The following is a 20,916-nucleotide window of genomic DNA, read 5'->3' as shown; positions in this document are numbered from 1 at the left end:
TTTGTGTTTCAAGATTTTTTTATTTTATGAGTCCATGTCTTTTTCCTACACTATATAGTTTGATTTTAAACAATTATTTTAAAAAGGGTTACTTATGTCTTTATTTTAATATGAATGTCAGGTTGATGATGAATTAAATGGGTAGGCATGAGCTGAAAGCTCAAGTGAGCTTTTCAAAACACCCTTTCCAGGTGTCCATCTGTCTTTCCGTCACTCAATCTGTAAACTTTTCACATTTTGTGCTTCTTTTTTTAAAAGAACCATTGAGTCAATTTCATTTAAACTAAATTAGCACAAAGTATCCTTGGGTGAAGGGATTCAAGTTTGTGAACAATGGGCCAAACCCTACAAGAGGAATATGATAAACAATAATTGTAATATTTTTGGTTTTCAAAAAAATCTCTTAGAATAAATTGGAAACATCTTCAGGTATTGAAGTGAAGATTAAAAGTCTGTTCAACTCATGATACTGTTAGTGTAACATTGTATCATCACTGAAGATACTTGAACACTGTAAAAGTGTTGGAGTGACCTTGTCCCACAATAAGATTGTTCTCATCATCCGCACACACACTGCAGGGATACTCTACCCCTTGTTGTTGTGTGAGAAGTAGACACAAGAACTGACCGTCCTGATCCAAAAGATCAACTGTGTCACTGTAATAATCACACACCAGAATGTGTCCGAGGCGATCAGTACACACTCCTTGGGGATAAAACGTTGACCGCTGACCTGTATAGGAGAACCTGTGTTGTCCTGATTTATTCACCACCACTACAGCATCTTTGAGTGAATCTGATGTACAGATATCACCATTAATGTTTTCTGTGATGTAGTGTGGATAACTATACAATTTCTGTCCTTGGTTGTCCCTTTCTATGTTCCGTATATCTTTCCCTATCTTGCTGCACCTGGTGACTCTACCCTTTCCTTCCTTTATCAATCCCACCAGAATGTCCCCATTGATGTGGGAGGAGTGTATGCTAATTGGTACCCAGTCTCCCGTTTTAATGAATTTGGTGATTGTATTATCCGGTGTTATCCTATTGATGATATTGTTGGAATGGTCTTTATAGATCAGATCCCCGTCCTGTGTGACTGTGTGGTTGCCTTCACTTCTATCATTTGTTTGTATCTTCTGTAGCCGATTCCCCTGTAGATCTGTTTGGACAAGGTTACCACTACCATCACTGACCCAGAGTCTGCCAGATTTACCAAGTGATATATGATATACTTCATCAAAACCTGGTACTGTGTACTCCCTGACCTTTGTGACAGAGGAAGACAGAGACAGTGTTTGTTTCACGCCAGATTTTCTTCTCTCCTGTTTCGTCTGTTTGCTTGTAGGTTTCAACTGTGTAGAGGCAGTCTCCATGGGTTTGATTTTTCTGACCTCTGGTTTAGTGTCAGGAATTGCTATTCTACCCAGCAGTTTGGCAACATCCTCCTTGCTATATTGACCAGCTGTAAATTCTGGAGGGACTGGTTTGATGGTCTCTGGTATGGGTCGGATTTCAAAGTGTTCAGAAAGTGGGAAAATGATGGGATTATTTTGAAGTTGAGTAGAGGACAGGTAGCTCTGGAACTTTGTGACAAGGTCCTCAAGATAAGAGATGTAATCTTGGTATGTTTTGTCTTGACTCTGAAGCATCTCCTTTAGTGACTCTTCTATTTTGTTGACTTGTTCTATATTATCTGATGTAACTTCATCCACCAGTTTTTTGAGAAATTTGGCTTCATCCCTCATGGATGATCTGATGTCATCCATGATTGTCTTTATTTTTGTGGCATCTATTTTTATTTCATTACGCAAATCTTTTGCCATGGGGATGAAGTACGCTTGAATTCTTTGGAATTCCTGACGATATGCTGCAGATTTTTCCGTATAAATTGTCTCCAAGTCGGTAAAGGAATGCCCCTTGTGGACAGACATCGTAGAACACTTGGAGCATAAAGACGCATTGCATTCATCACAGAGAATGTCTATATCCTTAGTGGGGTGATCTCTGCATTTCTCAACTGGAAGTTGTCGTTTGCGTTCTCGGTAAGGGACTACTTCATGGTTCTTGGTTTCTGGACTCTTCTGATGTTCATCCCTGCAGTGTTCACACATAGGTTGGTGACAAGGATTGCAGTAGAAGTGGCAGTTCCTCCCACAGTCTTCGATGCCACACATCAAAAAGTGCTGGGCTGTGTCGGGTATTTGTGATTCCGAAAGTGCCATCTATAAGTAATGATTTTTAATATGTGAGGTTTTAATGAAATTATTTGACTCTTTTGAAAACACTATGCTCAGTCAATCAAATTTAAAAACATGTAGCAAGTGATAAAAAGGAGTCATGTATACTTTCAATTTTTCGCAGGCATAATTTGAAACTTAATCATAATCGAACTACTGAGATTCGGATTCTCATGTTTGCTTGTTGACACAGTTTCAGTAGTCTTTATTGGATAATTGATATGTTTATGAATGTATGCTCATTTATTTGAGTTTACATGTGGATTTTTTTTAACCTAACACAAATATTCATTTCGTATGTTTTACATTCAAAATTATACTTTTGCTGCTACATTCATTCTCGAGCAAAAACTTTTTAAATATTTTATTAACAAGATACAGTATTGTTCTTTGGGTGGCGTATTTGTATAGCGGAACCTTCTTTGAAGCTGATTGGTATTTTGTTCACTTTGGCACTTGTGCTATTAAGAGTTACATTGCTGATTTTCCTTCTTACCAACTTGTAAATGCAAATCCAAATTATTAAAAATGACTTTTTGAACATGTTTCTGTAACATTCGATTTTTTTATTTTACCATAAGACTCTCCGAAAAAGTGTTCAATACCAACGAAATAAAAAGAAATTAAAAGTTATATTTTATCAGGTTTGCAGCAATATGTAGTACCAATATAATATAATGTTTTCGCATTACTATTGAAAAAAGTGTTAAGATTTTTTGGATCAAAAATATAATAGCGCATATTTGAGCTTGTCTCGTAATATGCGCCGTTATCAAAGCTCTCCCCCGCAATAATCATCTTCATTTTATATCTACATAATGTGTCCGGGATTTTATTATCCGATCGCATAGGGTTTGGTATTTAGGCACTTTATTTCCCGATTATCTCCCCTTTTTCATACAGCAGTGGAAAGAAAGGTTGGTAATTTGTGAGCCCAAAATATTTTTAAAATATCTAAATAGTTCTGAGCATTTATTATATTTATAACAGTTCATCAATGCAAACAAGTATCGAAGTCTAAAGCGGTTACTTTATTTCGCTCGATGACATAATTTTAGATTGATTGGAATAGATTTAAATGGATATGGATGCTAGCAATTAGACCAGCCCTTTAACACGAGGACATTTGTCTAGATATGTGTACCTATTCTATATTTTAACTGTGAAAAGAATTAGTTTATCGTTTTAATAATTGAATTTGAAGTTTAAATTAAAATAATTGGGATATTTTTTGAGCGAACATGCCAAAGGTCAAAAAAGGTCAAACTGAGGGGACAAAGGGGCCAAAGAATAAGAGGAAGAGAACTGAAAAAACCCGCGACGTGGGAACATCGTCCGCACAGGCAGAGAGTCTCTCCGAAGAAGTTCCGCAAATGATGGCACCAGTGACACTTCATGGTAACGCAGCCCCAGGAGCCCCTGGTGGCTTGGATGCTGCACCCATTCCAGGTAATGCACTCGCAACAGTTGCGTGTATTGAAGGTTGCATTCCGCCCCAATTAAACTCTGTGCAGTTTTCGCTGGGTCACAATGTTAATGCACAAATTAGACAGAAAATCATTCAGGGCAAATACATTGATTTGGCTACATTGTTAAAAAATCCTAACACTGATGATAATGCAAGTGACAGGGTTTTTGTCATGGGCAATGATGGTCAGCTTTGTTCAAGGTCAAAGTCTAGCAAAAAAATTGTTACAATTGAAAAGTGGACCGATGCATTTTTAGTTTATGTGAGTATATTTACTGCTGTGCACAGTGACAAAACTCAAGATTTGTTGAAATACATGCATGACATTAGGGTAGGGGCAGGGAGATCAGTGGGGTGGAAGCAGTACGACGAGCAATTTAGGCTTAAAATGGCAATGGACCCATCCAAGTCATGGGCAGTAGTAGACTCGGAACTTTGGGTTATGTACATGGTGGGCCCTAGCAATTCTTCTCCAGTTTCAGGGTTCTATGGTGTCAATAAGTGCTATGCGTTCAATTTTCAAGGGTTTTGCATCAGAAATCCATGTTCATATTCACATGTGTGTATAAAATGTGGGCACGAGCATTCTATGTTGAACTGTCCAATGTCGGCTCATCCACGTAGACATGTGTCAAATTTCAGCCAACGCCTGCCTCGCCCATCAGGATATGGCTCTCCTCAAAGGTTTAGACAACCGGGACCTCAATCATTCTCCACCACCAGACCAGCTCAGCAATTCTCGGGGTACAGGAATTTGGGACCTAGGGCATTCACCAATTAGGGTTGATAAAATCTCTAGAATTTTACAAGACTATCCAGTAAGGGAAGCTGCTAAGGAATTACTTGAGGGTTTATCAAAGGGGTTTAAATTAAATTATGTGGGGCCAAGGTTAGGTAGTTTTTCTAGAAATCTCGTGTCAGCAAATGAGCACAAAGATCAATTAGAAGAAAAGATTAACAAAGAAGTTGATGCAGGTCGGGTTATGGGTCCATTTTCTAATCCACCACTACCAAATATGCACATTTCCCCAATAGGTTTAGTACCAAAATCAAGTGGAGGCTGGAGGATGATCACACATCTGTCTTACCCTCCTTCTCTTGGTATCAATGCATTTATAGATCCTCAATTATGTTCAGTAAAATATTCATCTTTTGATTCTGTTGTGGATATGATTGCAGAGTTGGGACAGGGTGCAGAACTGGGCAAAGTTGATATTAAAAATGCTTTTAGGTTACTTCCAATTTATCCTGGGGACTTTGAGCTGTTGGGTTTTAAATTTCAAGGAAAATATTACTATGATAAATGTTTGCCAATGGGCTGTTCATTATCCTGTGCCATTTTTGAAAAGTTTTCAACATTTTTAGAGTGGGCTACAGTTGAAAATTCAGGTTTAGATACTTTGTCGCATTATTTAGACGATTTTATTTTTGCAGGAAGTAAAGGTTCAGGAAATTGCTACAATTTGATGAGTTCATTTCAGTCAATTTGCACAGAATGTGGTATTCCTTTGGCAGTTGAAAAAACTCAAGGCCCAGTCACTTGTTTAATTTTTTTAGGTATAGAGATAGACACAGATCAAATGTGTATTAGGATACCTAGGGAAAAAATTCTAGAGCTGAGAGGTTTATTAGAAGCCCTCATTGTTAGAAAAAAGGTCAAAGTTCGTACATTAGAATCGTTGGTAGGAAAGCTTAATTTCTTTAGCAAAGCAGTCAGAGGTGGCCGAGCTTTTAACAGAAGGTTTTATGATGCAATGATAGGTATTTCAAATCCAGATTTTTATATTCGACTCAATTCAGCTGTTAAACAGGATATGACAATGTGGCTAAGTTTCTTGGTTGATTTTAATGGAAAAGCTTATTTCCCCCAAAGGGAATGGACTAGTTCTAGGGTTCTTCAGTTGTTTACAGATAGTGCTGGCTCAGCAGGACTGGGATGTGGATGTTATTTTGGGGGTAGATGGATTTATTATCAATGGCCTTGTTGTTGGAATAATCAGGCTATTATGAGAGACATAACTTTTCTAGAGCTAGTGCCTATAGTATTGTCAGTGATGGTTTGGGGGGAGGCATTAAGTGGGAAAAAGGTGCAATTTCATACAGATAATATGGCTTTAGTTGCAATTCTGAACTCACAGTCATCAAAGTCACCAAGAATTATGTGTTTGCTAAGGCAACTGGTTTTATTTGTTATGAAATATAATATTACATTTAAAGCTAAGCATATAGCTGGTCTAGATAACAGTATAGCAGATGCAATTTCTCGTAAGCAGTGGAGGCGTTTTCGGAACCTTGCTCTTGTAGCCAGAAAAGACCCGGATCCAATTCCAGCAAGGTTTCACACTTTGATCTTGGAAGTGAGGCCACTAGATTGTTAAATGCAGCAAATGCAGTTAACACCGCATCTACATACATCACTGGAATTTCTGCATTTGAAAAGTTTAGGGTTCTAACCCAGTTGTCAGTTACCTGGCCCCCTCCTCTTGATCAGTTAGTAAATTTTATAGCATACCTGTCCCTAAATGGCTATTCAGATGCAACAGCAAGAGCTTACATATCTGCTATTGGGTACAAATGCAAGATTGAAGGTTTAATGGATAATACAAATAGGTTTATCGTAGCAAAACTCCTTCAGGGTTTTAAGCGTCTTAGAAATAGGGTGGACGGTAGATTACCCTTGACTGAGCACATGCTTGCTCAACTGATTAGGGTGCTGACTAGCATATGCCATAACAAGTATGAAGCCATTTTGTTTTCGTCTGCCTATACCTTAACATTTTTTGCATTTCTAAGAGTTGGGGAACTGACTTTATCAAAAGGTAACAATTCAGAAGTTATATTAGGGATTCAAGATGTCAAGATTAAAGATAAGAATTTACAAATAGTGTTAAGGCATTCCAAGACTGATCAGTTCAACAAGGGGGTAACAATTGTATTAAATAGTCATGCAGGCATTACATGTCCAGTGCATTGTATGATTGATTACATGCAAATTCGTCCAAAAATATCAGGCCCACTGTATTGTCATTTTGATGACAAACCAATTACTAGGTATCAGTTTTCAGCAGTAATGGGTAAAGCTTTGGCAGTGTTGGGTTATAATAGTAAGTTATATACAACCCATTCCTTTAGGATAGGTGCAGCCACTGCTGCAGCTGAGAAAGGTTTATCAGATGAGGAAATAAAGCTTGCAGGGAGATGGAAGTCAAGTGCATTTCAAACTTATATCAGGTCTCCACTTACATGTTCCAAATAAATTTTGCAGGGCTAAGATGTTCAGTCTGGATAGTGGGATCCTCCATTGTAAGAAATGCAGGAATTGCAGCATTAAGCAGGCCAGGGGGACAGGGCTTAGGACTCCAGACAAAAGGGATCGACATTTGGTGGCAGGGCTATGGGGGGTTGCGATTTGTTGATCTTCCTGCAAGCTCAGATGGTTGGCCCAGTTTGAGAATCCACCTAATTTTATAGTTATCCATTGTGGTGCCAATGACATAGGGCAAGTAAAAACCCAAAAGTTGTTAGATAGGGTAAGGTGGGATTTACGTTTACTTGCTTCTGTCTTCCCGAACACAAAACTCGTTTGGTCGTTCTTGCTGCCCAGGGTAGCATGGCGTTACTCAAAAAACGTCAGGGCGATGGAGCAGTCACGAAACAGGGTCAACAGGGCAGCAGCCAAAGAAATCCTAGGTTGTGGGGGGAGGCTTCTTAGGCATACACAGTTTTTAGGAAAACCTAAACAACTGTACAGCCGGGATGGTGTACATCTGTCGGGTCTGGGGAAAGGTGCCCATGTGGCGTAATTGTCACCTTCAATTTAACCATCCAACTGATCTTAGTATGTAGTGAGTTTGTTGTGGTTGATGTTGATGTATATAGATATAATATATGGACTAATAAGACATTTGAGTAAAGAAAATCTAAATTATGTAATACAAATATATTATCAAATTTTGTGTTGAATTGTGTCCGTAGCACGATTGCGGTCAACCCAGCGTGCTACTTTTCCCAGCAGGGAGGGCATAAAATGTTGATGTAGGGGGTATGCCATGTTGTCGGCTACCCCATTGTTGTAACAATTTTTTGACCACTGTGGACATTACCTGCCAACTTAATAAATCAGTTCATAAACACTTGTGTTGTTGAAAATATACTTATATAAGGTCTTTGATAATAGCGCATATTTGAGCTTGTCTCGTAATATGCGCCGTTATCAAAGCTCTCCCCCGCAATAATCATCTTCATTTTATATCTACATAATGTGTCCGGGATTTTATTATCCGATCGCATAGGGTTTGGTATTTAGGCACTTTATTTCCCGATTATCTCCCCTTTTTCATACAGCAGTGGAAAGAAAGGTTGGTAATTTGTGAGCCCAAAATATTTTTAAAATATCTAAATACCCGCCCAACCCAACCCTTGTTTTACATGTATTGTGGTATGTTTTGTTTTTTTTACAAATTTTAAGGACATAGTGCATGTACCTTAAGTTTATCCAGTTAAGGTTATGAAATAGTTTGCTGCCGTTTGGTTTTTTTGCTTTCTCTTTTCAGCAGATAGCTGGGTAAATGGTCCGATGATGGTGACCTGGATAGCAGCTCCCTTTGGGTTACTGCTACGTCACAGTGGTCGAGAAGGCGTAATTGTCACCTTCAATTTAACCATCCAACTGATCTTAGTATGAAGTGAGTTTGTTGTGGTTGATGTTGATGTATATAGATATATTATATGGACTAATAAGACATTTGAGTAAAGAAAATCTAAATTATGTAATACAAATATATTATCAAATTTTGTGTTGAATTGTGTCCGTAGCACGATTGCGGTCAACCCAGCGTGCTACTTTTCCCAGCAGGGAGGGCATAAAATGTTGATGTAGGGGGTATGCCATGTTGTCGGCTACCCCATTGTTGTAACAATTTTTTGACCACTGTGGACATTACCTGCCAACTTAATAAATCAGTTCATAAACACTTGTGTTGTTGAAAATATACTTATATAAGGTCTTTGATAATTAGGATGTAGTATTCATGAATACTACATTTGAGAATCCGTGGCCGTTGTTACTATGTAATTGTCCCCTAGACCACTACTTAATCTCCAGTGTTCCGAACAAGTCCAAACAAGTTCACGACTACAGTCTCGATCTGTTTAGAAAAAGACATACCTGGATAGTTTGCAACTCTCAGGCACGTAGTGAAAGGGGGCAGACTAATCTTGACAAGTAAAAATAAAAGCAACTTTCCAAAATCTTCAAAATCCTTATCAGGGAGGGGGGGGGGGGGGCTGGCATAGCATATCTATTTCTTCAATTTCATATTTTCATTCCAATTTTTTACATACTCCCATAAAAGTGGGGGGGGGGGGGGGGGGGGGAGGGGCAACTCCATGATAATTCTATTTTTTATATGTTCATTTTAAAAACTTAGTTGCTTTGAGAAAAATTGGGAGGGGGGGGGGGCTCCTGATGCTATGTGCCTGACTCTTTAGAACTCTGCTTAGAGAAAAGGTAATGATTTTGTGTCATTTGGTTGACTGTAGACATGTTTTGTGACCTGTTAAAGTTAAAGATATAGCAAACAATGGAAACCGAATTTGTGCAACAATTCTAAGAGATATTTATATATACAATGTTTTTATTTGAATCATTTACAGTTTCTTGTCAAAAATACTTAATATGAAATTAAATTAAGGGGGATGCAATATGAAATTCGGAATTGTCTTTTCTTTATCATGTTGGTTTTGTCTGTTTTGTGCCCTGTGTTTGGTGCATTCTGATTACTCAGTATTCTGAATAGCTTTTTAGACAGAATATCTGGATTTACACATACATGTACGTTTGGTAAAACATTCAATAAAGTAATCTCAATAAAAGAATTCCCCAGGGCTCATGGATAGAAGACGTACAAAAACTTTTTATATCATCATATACATATACATGTACACGTATTATGAAAAAAAATCTCTTTGTTTTTGTACTACTTTTAAAACCTTATAAGCCATTTTATTTAAGCAGTTCAGTGGTTTATGATAAATGGAAGAAGTTATTGATTTTCTTTCTTTATGTTTTTGTCATTGTGGTAGTTCTTAATGCACTTTTTTCAGCATCTTTGTGGTAACACTACAAATCAAATCTCTAACGTAAAGTACAACAATTTTATCAATGACGAATACATGTCCTTTTAGTCACCTGTATCAAAAGTAGATTGTTTAGACCTAAGTGAGGTTTGTTTAACCATAACCTTTAAATGCAAATACTTTAATGATTTATTGTAGAGTTGCTGAAACTTATAATGAATATAACTAATAGTGCTTCCGAAGTGTTCATAACGGTAGGTGCATGATCAAATTATATCAAAATCACGCCACGATCACCTGATAATACTAAAAAAAATATTTTCCTTATCCGTTGACCCAATTCAAAAATGTTTTTGTTATCGCTGAAATGCATCAAAGGTTTACTAAATTTTCATTAGTTTTCGATTTTGACCGAACATACGATCTTTTAGTACCATGGAGCAGAAAATTAATAACGGTGGACGGATATCAAAATATCACCAATATCTGCTATTATCCTTAGATAAGATTTTTTTTTCTGTTTGAAAATAAAAAGAAATCTGTTTATTATACTTACGGTATTTTTAAGTTAAATAATCCACACTTTAATACCGGTATATCTCTAGAATTGACAAATGGCAGGTCTATGCCAAAGTGTGTAAGAGAGATTTGAACGAGAGCTGTATTTATCTTCCTGATTGTTAATAAAAATAGACTTTAATCTCTCCCTGATATACTAACAATTGTAAACAACTACTTATCAATTTCAAATTTCACATACAGGTCTTAATGATTAGCTGCAATTTTAATTAAATAATATTCATTATATTGTGATATAAACACAAAAGTTTATTCTTCCTTCAGCAAAGAAGTTTTAATCAATCAATTTCATTTTCTGGAGGAACACTGAGTTGATATCGTTTTAATATGTATTTATTTGTTTTTTCATTTGGGTCGTAATCACTTAAGTCAATTCTTTTTACACTTTACTATAGAGCGACCCTTCTACCCTACTATTTACACATTTAGATCACGTGACTCAAATCTAATCAAACACTTCTAACGATGCCGCACTAAAATGATTGAAACTGGTTATATCCTTTACATAGATGCAGTCTGTTTTACTAGTGATACTGAGGTTAATAATATAAAAATTGTTAAAACGTCATATAAAGTGCACGAATATTGATCAACTGTTTGTTTTGAGACTCTCTGAGTTTAATGTATGTGTATAAACAGCTTCACTCGGGTAATATTCATTTGAATCATCATCAAGAACCGAAAAATATATGCATGATTTATCCCCCCAAAAAATTCAAAAAAATATCTTGAATTAATATCAAATTCACATGCGCAGACGCGATTCAGATATATCATTTGCCGTTTTACATCAAATCATGAATTCATCATAGATATGGTGATATTCCTGTTAAATTTATGAAGACAGTTACTAGTTTTGAAAGCAAAGTAAATTTTTTTTAGCCCAGGCCTTGGGTGAAAGAGATTCAGCATTGTTGAAATATGGGGCCAAGTTCTGTTTGAAGGGGAGATAATTTTAAATTATAAAAGAACTTGTTTGCTCTTAAAAGTCGATTGATTGTCCAAGAACGCTAAAATTGTGTGAACTATACTCAATTCATGATCCCCAGGGATAATGTGGGCCACAAATGAGGAAAGAAATATACATGTAGAGAGAAAATCTTTTAAATCTCAAAAACCATTTGGTCAAAATGGCTAAATTTTGTGTGGAAACATCCTCAGGAAGGGAATAGAATGAACCACGGCGGGAGATCAACATATACATCGAAATAAGTGAGTTATTTTAATAACTGTCTTATGTATACGAATAGAACATCTTTATATCTTTTGTTATGTTTTAACACTTATATTGAAAGGACATATGCTCAGTTATAGTCATGTGAAGAAATCTGTAATCTTTATATTTTCAAAGCATGGTATGGACCATTACCTTAAATTTCATTTTAAGTGTCTCATCCAAACACTGTAAAAGTTCTTAAATATAATATCCTATATCCCTTTATTACTTTTAATATGGATTAATTTCTGTCTAAGAGTACTGTTGTTTGTTTATCTTCTTTGGGATTGCTAACCCCTTACAAGGCCAAACATGCTATGGTTTTTTTTTATAGAAGTAATGTAATTTTTTAATTTCAAACGTTTTCGGGCGGTTTTGTATGATTTTGTTGTTTGTAGTGCCTTACATGTATTTATAATATTGCATTTATATTTTCGTATATTGTAAGACCAAAGAATCGCCCAGGTGCGAAAGTCTAAACAATTTTCAAGAATAAGCATTATGCCAAAATGCCTGAATATTGATAAAACCATATGTGATAACATTTCAGTTTTTGTGAATAATTAAAATGTTTTCCTTTGTACAATTAGATCCACAATGTGGCACCACCCGACTCCTCAAGTTTTTTATTTTAACGAACTTTAATCTACACTATCTTAAGTTGCTTTCACTAAAGTTACAGCTTTTCTAAGCAAATGGCTTTTTAGAAGATTTTTAAAGATCTCTCTACATATTCCTATTTTAAAATTTGCGCCCCCACCCCTCTTGCAGCCCCATCCTACCCCCAGGGGTCATGATTTGGACTCATTTGAATTTCTCCTACTATGCTTCCGCACAGGTCTCAGCTTTTTGGTCCAACTGGTTTTTGAGAAAAATTCTGAATACTTTAATCTATATATTCCTATGTAAAAATTCGACCCCCATTGTGGCCAAACCCTACCACAGGGGGTCATAATTTTCACAACTTTGAATCTAAACTTCCTGAGGATGCTTCCATATAAGTTTCAGCTTTCCTAGCTGATTGGTTTCTGAGAAAAAGAGTTTAAATGATTTACTCTTTATATTCCTACGTAAACATTTGATCCTCTATTGTGGCCACACCCTACCCCCGGGGGTCATGATTTTCACAAATCTGAATCTACACTACCTGAGGATGCTTCCACATAAGTTTCAGTTATCATGGCTGATTGGTTTCTGAGAAGAAGATTTTTAAAGATTTACTATATATATTCATATGTAAATATTTGACTCCCAATTGTGGCCCACGCAACACCCGGGGGTCATGATTTTCTCAACTCTTAATCTACGTACACACTACCTGTGGATGTTTCTGAATATTCAGATTTTCTGAAAAGATTTTTAATGATTTACTCTATATATTCCTATGTAAAAATTTGACCACCATCGTGGCCCCACTCTAACCTAGGGGGTCACGATTTTCACAACCCTGAATCTATACTACCTGAGGATGCTTCCGAATAAGTTTCAGCTATCCTTTCTTATTGGTTTCTGAAAAGAAAATATTTAAAGAATTACACTATATATTCCTATGTAAAGATTTGACCCCCATTGTGGCCCCATCCTACCCACGGGGGTCGTGATTTTCACAACTTTAAATTCAAACATTCTGAGGATGCTTCCCCATAAGTTTCAGATTTCCTGGCCAAATGGTTCTTTAGAAAAAGATTTTTGAAAAATTGAGGAAAATTTTCAATTATTTTAATCATCTCCCCATGTAAAAGGGCGTGATCCTAATTTTTCATAACTTAAAATTCCCTTTGCCTAAGGTTGCTTTGTGCCAAGTTTGGTTCTGGAGAAGATGTTGAAAATGTGAAAAGTATACAGACAGGCAGACAGACAGACGGACGGATGGACGGACGACAGACAAAATGTGATCAGAAAAGCTCACTTGGGCTTTCAGCTCAGGTGAGCTAAAAAGGCCACAACATTAGTTATATTTACGACATATTTATCATTTTTATAATATAAACAAACATTAAATTCTTCTTACGCAGCCCGAATTAGTATACGGCATCATTTTCTAGATATATCGACTTTGTACCCTGCAATTAGTTTTTCTCCAAACTATTAAATCCAGAAAACTGGATTATTGCTATAAAAAATGCTATAAAATCATTATCGTGAATGCAAAATTTAACATTATTAAGTCGGGTTGTTATGTGTCGGATGACCAATTAACTTTAATTTGTGAGTCTGAATACCTCTAAAACCGAGTTACAATGATTATTGTCCTGGTTCTATTTTTTGATATGTTTATATATATATATATATATATATATATATATATATATATATATATATATATATATATATATATATATATATATATATATATATATATATAATATTATTCTCTAATTTCCTCTAAACTTTCAATTAATGTTCGTTCATGCATGGAAAATAATCTTAAAATTGGAATAACCGATCAATATGGCAGTAAAGTATGGTTCTTGCCATTTTTGACATAGCACTACGGGATCTATACTCTATTGGAAAGCATTATTGGATGCTGCCAAAAACATATTCTTAATAAATCTATAGGTTTAGTTGGTTCCAAAATTGAAATGTAAGATATATGGATCATTCTATTTTAATGAATAATTGTTTACAACCAAACAAATCATATATTAAAATTATATGTAGATCTGATGGTAAATATCTTCACAGTAAAACCTCCTACAGTAGTTCATGTAAACAGTATCATCATGTTGTTAGTGTAACATTGCATTATCACTGTAGATACTTGTACACTGTCACGGTGTTGGTTTTCCATTGTCCAACATAAAGATTTTGCTCATCGTCCACACATACACTGCAGGGAGACAACACTCCTTGTTGTTTTGTGAGAAGTACACACAAGAACTGACCGTCATGTTCCAAAAGATCAACTGTGTTACTGTGAATATCACACACCAGTATGTGTCCAAGGCGATCAGTACACACTCCTCGGGGATAAGACACTGACCCCTGGCCTGTGTAGGAGAACCTGTGTTGTCCTGATTTATTCACCACCACTACAGCCTGTTTGATTGAATCGGATGTACAGATATCACCATTAATATTTTCTGTGATGTAGTGTGGATAACTATACAATTCCTGTCCTTTGTTGTCCCTCTCTATGTTCTGTATTTCTTTCCCTGTCTTGTACCTGGTGACTTTACCCTTTCCTTCCTTTATCATCCCCACCAGTATGTCCCCATTGATATGGGAGGAGTGTATGCTGAGTGGCGTCCAGTCTCCCGTTTTAATGAATTCAGTGATGGTTTTATCCGGTGTTATCCTATTGATGACTTTGTTGACTTTGTCTGCATAGATAACATCCCCTTCCTGTGTGACTGTTAGGTTCCCTACATATCTTCCACCACTGGTTTTTATCTTTTGCAGCTGATTGCCCTGTAGATCTGTTTGGACAATGTTACTACAATAATCACTGACCCAGAGTGAGCTTGATTTGCCTTGTGATATATGGTGTACTCCGTCAACACCTGGTACTGTGTACTCCCTAACCTTGGTGACAGAGGAAGACAGTCTCTGTTTCACGCCATATTTCTCTCTTCCCTGTAGCCTTGTAGGTTTCAAGTGTTTAGAAGCAGTCTCCATGGCTTTTACTTTTCTGGTTTCTGGTTTAGTCTTAGAAACTGTTACTTTGCCCAGTACTTTGGCAACCATCTCCTTGCTGTATCGTCCAGCTGTAAATACTGGAGGGACTGGTTTGGTGGTATCTGGTATGGGTCGGATTTTAAAGTATTCAGAAAGTGGGAAAATGATGGCATTATTTTGAAAATGAGTAGAAGACAGGTATCCATAGAACTGATTAACAAGGTCTTTAAGGTAAGATATGTAATCTTCGTATGTTTTGTCTTGACTCTGAAGCATCTCCTTTAGTGACTCTTCCATTTTGTTGACTTGATCTATATTATCTGATGTCACTTCGTCCACCAGTGTCTTGAGAGACTTGGCTTCATCCATCATTGATGATCTTATGCCATCCATGATTGTCTTTATTTTTGTGGCATCTATTTTTATTTCATTTTGCAAATCTTTTGCCATGGGGATGAAGTAAGCTCGAATATTTTGGATTTCTTGACGACATGCTGCAAAATTTTCTGTATATATGGTCTCCAAGTCGGTAAAGGAATGTCCCTTGTGGACAGGCATTGTAGAACACTTGGAGCATAAAGGCACACTGCATTGGTCACAGAGAATGTCTAGATCCTTAGTGGGATGATCTCTGCATTTCTCTACTGGAAGATGATCTCTGCGGTGCCGGTAAGGGACCAATTCATGGTTCTTGGTTTCTGGACTCTTCTGATGTTCGTCCCTGCATTGTTCACACATAGGTTGGTGACAAGGATTGCAGTAAAACAGACAGTTCTTTTCACAGTCTTTGATGCCACAAACCAAATAGTGCTGAGCTGTGTCAGGTACTTGTGATTTCGAATATGCCATCTAAAAGTATCGATTTTTAATATGTTAAGTTCTAATGAATTATTTAACTTCTTTTGAGAATAAATCAGCTCATTTGACCTTAACTTCAATAAACAAGAGGCCAACGGTCATTTGAATACCATAGCCTATAACAGACTTGTCGAGGATTCTCGTATATTTTCATGTATTAAGTTTTATTTTGAAGTATAAAAAAAATTAATATAATAGAGTGCATGACTAAATATTGAAAAGGTTAAGACTCTGATAGGAAATAATTTTTCCATACTTGTTAACTTTCAAGAAAGGTTTAACGTGTATATTTTTATAGACAAACTTAAGATGGCTAGTATTTATGTTCTATCACTTTCATTATAATATGTAACAATATGTTTTTATTTTATACATATTTTACACTCCACCCGACCCTATTATAAACATTCACACTATTTGAACATTTTGACCCCACCCTAAAGCCAAAATGTAGTAGGTTCCCTGGTCTACATAATAATGAATTCAGTTTTACTTATAGATGTTTGGGAGTACAAAATTTTTAAATATAGTGTGCAGTATGCTACATGACCATTTCAAACCCCTCCTTTAAACCAAAATCCATATCTGGGGGACATGAAATTTACAATTTTTGTAAAAAGATTCCTAGTGTACATGAGTTTAGTTTTTCTCACAATTTATGTTCTCCTTGCCCAAAAGATGTATCATACTTAATTTTGAAAAGAATTGCTCATTTAATTTTAAAAAGATAAAAAGTGTTCAATTGTTAACACCTGACGCAAGACGACGGACAACAACTTACAAAAACCAATTGCAATAAGTCACCTGAGTGACTCACGGGGTCCTAAATATCTAATCAAATGTTCCAATTACGGAAATCATCCAAATCTTAATTTGTTTTAAGTATAATTTGGGACTAAATCATACTAAATATACTGAAAGCCTGGTTCTCAAGTGTGCTTCTGATTTAGGTATGCAAATATTCACTTTGAAAACAGTGAAGAAATAAAATGGAATCAAACAGCAGCTATAAAGTGGTGTGCTTTCTCTACGTTACTGTACATGTTTATCCTGTACATGTTTATCCTGTACATGTTTATCCTCATTCGTATACGTAAAACTCTGTTCCAAGATTCGCCAGTCAGCACGACTTCAAGTTGTATGGTTATGCCGTAGCGTGTATGTAACCCATTGTTTCGTGAATTTGCAAATGGGTGAAAGTAAAATTATTCGCTAGATAGCGCCGCAGCATCACATCTGCCAAGGATTTATGGGAACGGAGTGGACCAAAAAAATCACTTTGATAGCAAAGTTAGTGATACCATTACGAATAAAATCTGTAACGTTTCACCAATGATACGTGTTTGTTGATTTTAGTCACCCGTGAGCAACACACGTGTGAGACGTGTGTCAAAATAACTTACTGTTGGGGCGCAAACTGGGTTTGCATAATTATATAAAAAATGAAAATGACGTAAAAATGTCAATGATTCAATAATGTATATAAATAAAAGTGATAAGGGATATTATTGACCTATCAGTATGGTCGAAGCGTTTTAAAATCTACCATAAAACGTATCAAGATATACTAAATTAGCCCAGGTCCCGTTTGAATATAATGCTCAACTCATAATACTAAAAAAATGAATCCCTTTTCAATGCAAATTATCAAATTCATTTGTTGATTCTACTTACTGTTTAACCTGAATGAACCAATGCACAAGTTGATGTATCTAGGGAAGAGCAAATGGAAAGTCAAATTGGCTAATGGTATTCGGCACATTGTTTGTAAATACGATTTTTTTTAATAGGGCACGGTGTTTCGCTCTGTCTGTATGAACCAATCCTCCCGTCGAGGCCTCATGTAGAAAGATTGGCTTCTGAGCAAATGAACTCTGGTGGAATATTGACGGTAGTTGATGCACATAGTGATAAAAATCCTAATTTTATTATCCTATTATCATTACGTTTGATTGTGATTTTTAGGCGGCACTTTTTGGCTAGATAAGAACCCATTTTCAATCTTTAAAAACAGCTATCAGAATCCTTAAGTATATGAGAAAAGAGGTAATCAATTAATGAGAGGTAGGCAAAGCTGATGTAGCATGAACTCTGGTGAGAGAATGGTGATATTTGTATCGAAAGAACCCATGTTGGAGTACAAGCAGGGTTTGCATAATAATACGAAATTAAAATGATATAAAATATCAATAATTCAATATTCAATCGTATAATTGTTAAAAATTATGTAAGTGATAAGGATTATTATTCGGTGGTTATTACGGTCGGGGCGCGGACAAATCAAATATCATAACGCTCATTTCTTAGCTTAATTCAATAAAATGGATGAAATGTTGTCCTTTGTTAGAAACGCTATAATTATTGGATTTTTTATATTATCTTATGTTTCCAATTTTGAATATAAAGCATTCCTTATCATACCATGAAGAACTAAATTAACTTTAATCATGCCGTGATGTTATCAATTGATTATCATTATATAATTCCGTTAACAATCGTTGGGTGTACAAACATTGATTTTAATCTTTACTGGGTGTTCGTTAATATTTTTTTTTAAAATCTGAACCAAAATCGTGAGGGTGTAAACTAACTATGGAGAGAAAAAAACTTCTATGTAGTAACTCTTCCCCTGGGGACAAGGCTACTCTATTGCATTTTTTATGAGGGGAAAACTGCTCTACAATACCGGTATTAGCAATGAGCTGTATTATTTATTTAAACGTTTCCTATGAAATAATAACTATGAAATGTATTCTGTTTGTTCTGAACTGAAATACTTTGAATTCTGTTTGAAACAAGAATGCCTGTTGCTATTTCCTGTTCATATATGTAGCAGTTGAGGGGATTTCCTGTAATCTTGTAGATTTGAGAATAAAAATGTAACATTTCTTGAACCACAGGATGAATGACCATCTTTAAGTCCTCCTTAAAGATAGCTTAAAGGTGTTTAAAGGTAGCTTAAAGACGATCTTTAAGCCACCTTTAAATTATATGTGTTGCTTAAAGGTGGCTTAAAGAAAGCGTAAAGATGGCTTAAAGGCAGCTTAAAGACTATCTTTAAGCCACCTTTAAGGACAACTTATAGGTCCTTAATGTCCAAACTTCTTTAAGCCACCTTTAAGCCACCTTTAAGCTACCTTTAAGCCACCTTTAAGCCATTAAAAATATTTTAATTCAATATTGTGCTTAATTTCCAACAAAATTATTAACTTTATGAAAGAAAAGGTATTAAAACGGGTTTTGTTCTAGAAAGAAAAATGAAAAAAAAAAACACAAAAAAACCGGCCACGGCGATAATTGATCCCGGGACCCTTAGTTTACTAGCATCACCACACTTCCTCTACGCCACGGCAACTTACATATGTCTGAGCGATTTTATATCCTATATATCAGTGGATATTAAATCACTGTATTGAATGTGTTTACTTGAAAAGATTTTGACAAACCATTCAGTTTGTAACAATCAATTATATCTAATTTATAAATTACATGCATGCATGTATTTAGAATGAAATACGGAACTTGGTCTTCAGTGAACAAAAATATATTATACCTAAGTGGAAACCGTTAGGTTCACTATAGTAGGCTTTCTTAGTTAATAAATTTAAACCGAGTAGATATACGTTCACCTAAATTTATAGCTATAAAAATGTAAGAAAGAAAATGAAATCATTTCTTTTATTAAATGCATTGATACTATTAGGGTATTTGTTCAATATCCCGCAATTTCCCGGTTTTCATGATCGCGGCGCCGTTCCAATTTGTTTAAATATTTACATGTAATTGTATGTACATGATTTTTAAACTATCAATTCTATAACAAACAAAATTACCAATTACCGGTGACGTATTTACTGTATATGGCAATTGCAAATGACTTGTACATACAATTGTATGATGTGCCAGGCCGGGTATATTTGACATATTTACCCTTATACATATATTTAACTAATCAACCCCTATTTATGATCACCGGTACATTAATTAATTAGCCTCAAGATTTTACTCTTACATACATGTATCGTTAATTTGTAGACGTAACATCTTTGAAACCCAGAGCTAGGAAATAATACTTTGAAAATGAATTACAAATGTAAATTAACTTTTATTCACTAGACTTATCGTATACTCGTACATACTAAGATTTAACGCCTTTAGAAACCCTGACGTGCACCTGGGCACACGACACACCTGTTGTGTATATCTTGTATATTCTGTGTTAGTTCCAGGGGTTTTCTTAAGTTGGACAAACAATAGACTTTAATTAGATATACACAAACATGCACCTGGGCACACGACACAACTGTTGTGTATATCTTGTATATTCTGTGTTAGTTGCAGGGGTTTTCTTAAGTTGGACAAACAATAGACTCTAATTAGATATACACAAACGAACAAAACTATGTATAGACAAACAAAGCAGTAATATCCTGCCAGATATAACAAAGGCAGTTGAGAGTCTTTTCATCTTTAACATGTATCTAGCAGATCTAGAGTTAGAGTTAGAAATAATGAAAATTGAAAAAAAAAAATACAAACCTTAAACCGATTATTAAATTAAATCATGCATTTTTGGTTCATTATCTTTATTTTGTTTAATAACCGGATGAACTGAGAGAGAGAGAGAGAGAGAGAGAGAGAGAGAGAGAGAGAGAGAGAGAGAGAGAGAGAGAGAGAGAGAGAGAGAGAGAGAGAGAGAGAGAGAGAGAGAGAGAGAGAGAGAGAGAGAGAGAGAAGAGAGAGAGAGAGGGAGAGAGAGAGAGAGAGAGATATTTTTCACCGATTAATTTATAATAGGAAACAAACATACTTTAATTAGTTTATGCACATATTAAGATACAGAGACTGCGCTCATC

General features: G+C 35.7%; 2 protein-coding genes across 6 annotated transcripts; one reads left to right on the top strand and one right to left on the bottom strand.

The window, feature by feature from the left end:
- Positions 1 to 7: 7 nt before the first annotated feature.
- Positions 8 to 18,062, bottom strand: LOC105341406 (E3 ubiquitin-protein ligase TRIM71). 4 transcript variants are annotated; one of them, XM_011447935.4, is made up of 2 exons: positions 17,735 to 18,062; positions 8 to 2,225 (listed from the first exon to the last, which is right to left on the bottom strand). In XM_011447935.4, the coding sequence occupies exon 2, from the start codon at positions 2,223 to 2,225 to the stop codon at positions 492 to 494; it is 1,734 nt and encodes a 577-aa protein (XP_011446237.3). In that variant the 5' UTR covers positions 17,735 to 18,062; the 3' UTR covers positions 8 to 491. The 4 variants fall into 4 exon arrangements, with proteins under 4 accessions (XP_011446237.3, XP_065928806.1, XP_011446239.3 ...); XM_066072734.1 differs by lacking the exon at positions 17,735 to 18,062 and adding an exon at positions 13,044 to 13,090; XM_011447937.4 differs by lacking the exon at positions 17,735 to 18,062 and adding an exon at positions 10,343 to 10,456.
- Positions 2,973 to 8,717, top strand: LOC136272314 (uncharacterized). Of its 2 annotated transcripts, none has more exons than XR_010710299.1 (2): positions 2,973 to 3,689; positions 6,974 to 7,484. XR_010710299.1 is itself a non-coding variant. In XM_066073741.1 (2 exons), exons 1-2 carry the CDS (start codon positions 3,482 to 3,484, stop codon positions 8,390 to 8,392), a joined length of 339 nt encoding a protein of 112 aa, XP_065929813.1. In that variant the 5' UTR covers positions 2,973 to 3,481; the 3' UTR covers positions 8,393 to 8,717. The 2 variants fall into 2 exon arrangements, 1 of the variants encoding a protein (XP_065929813.1); XM_066073741.1 differs by lacking the exon at positions 6,974 to 7,484 and adding an exon at positions 8,262 to 8,717.
- Positions 18,063 to 20,916: the final 2,854 nt, after the last annotated feature.

This window comes from Magallana gigas, chromosome 10 (assembly GCF_963853765.1).
Source record: "Magallana gigas chromosome 10, xbMagGiga1.1, whole genome shotgun sequence".
NCBI lineage: Eukaryota > Metazoa > Mollusca > Bivalvia > Ostreida > Ostreidae > Magallana > Magallana gigas.
The sequence above is the reverse complement of the archived record's forward strand: the minus strand, read 5'-3'. Positions and strand labels throughout refer to the sequence as shown.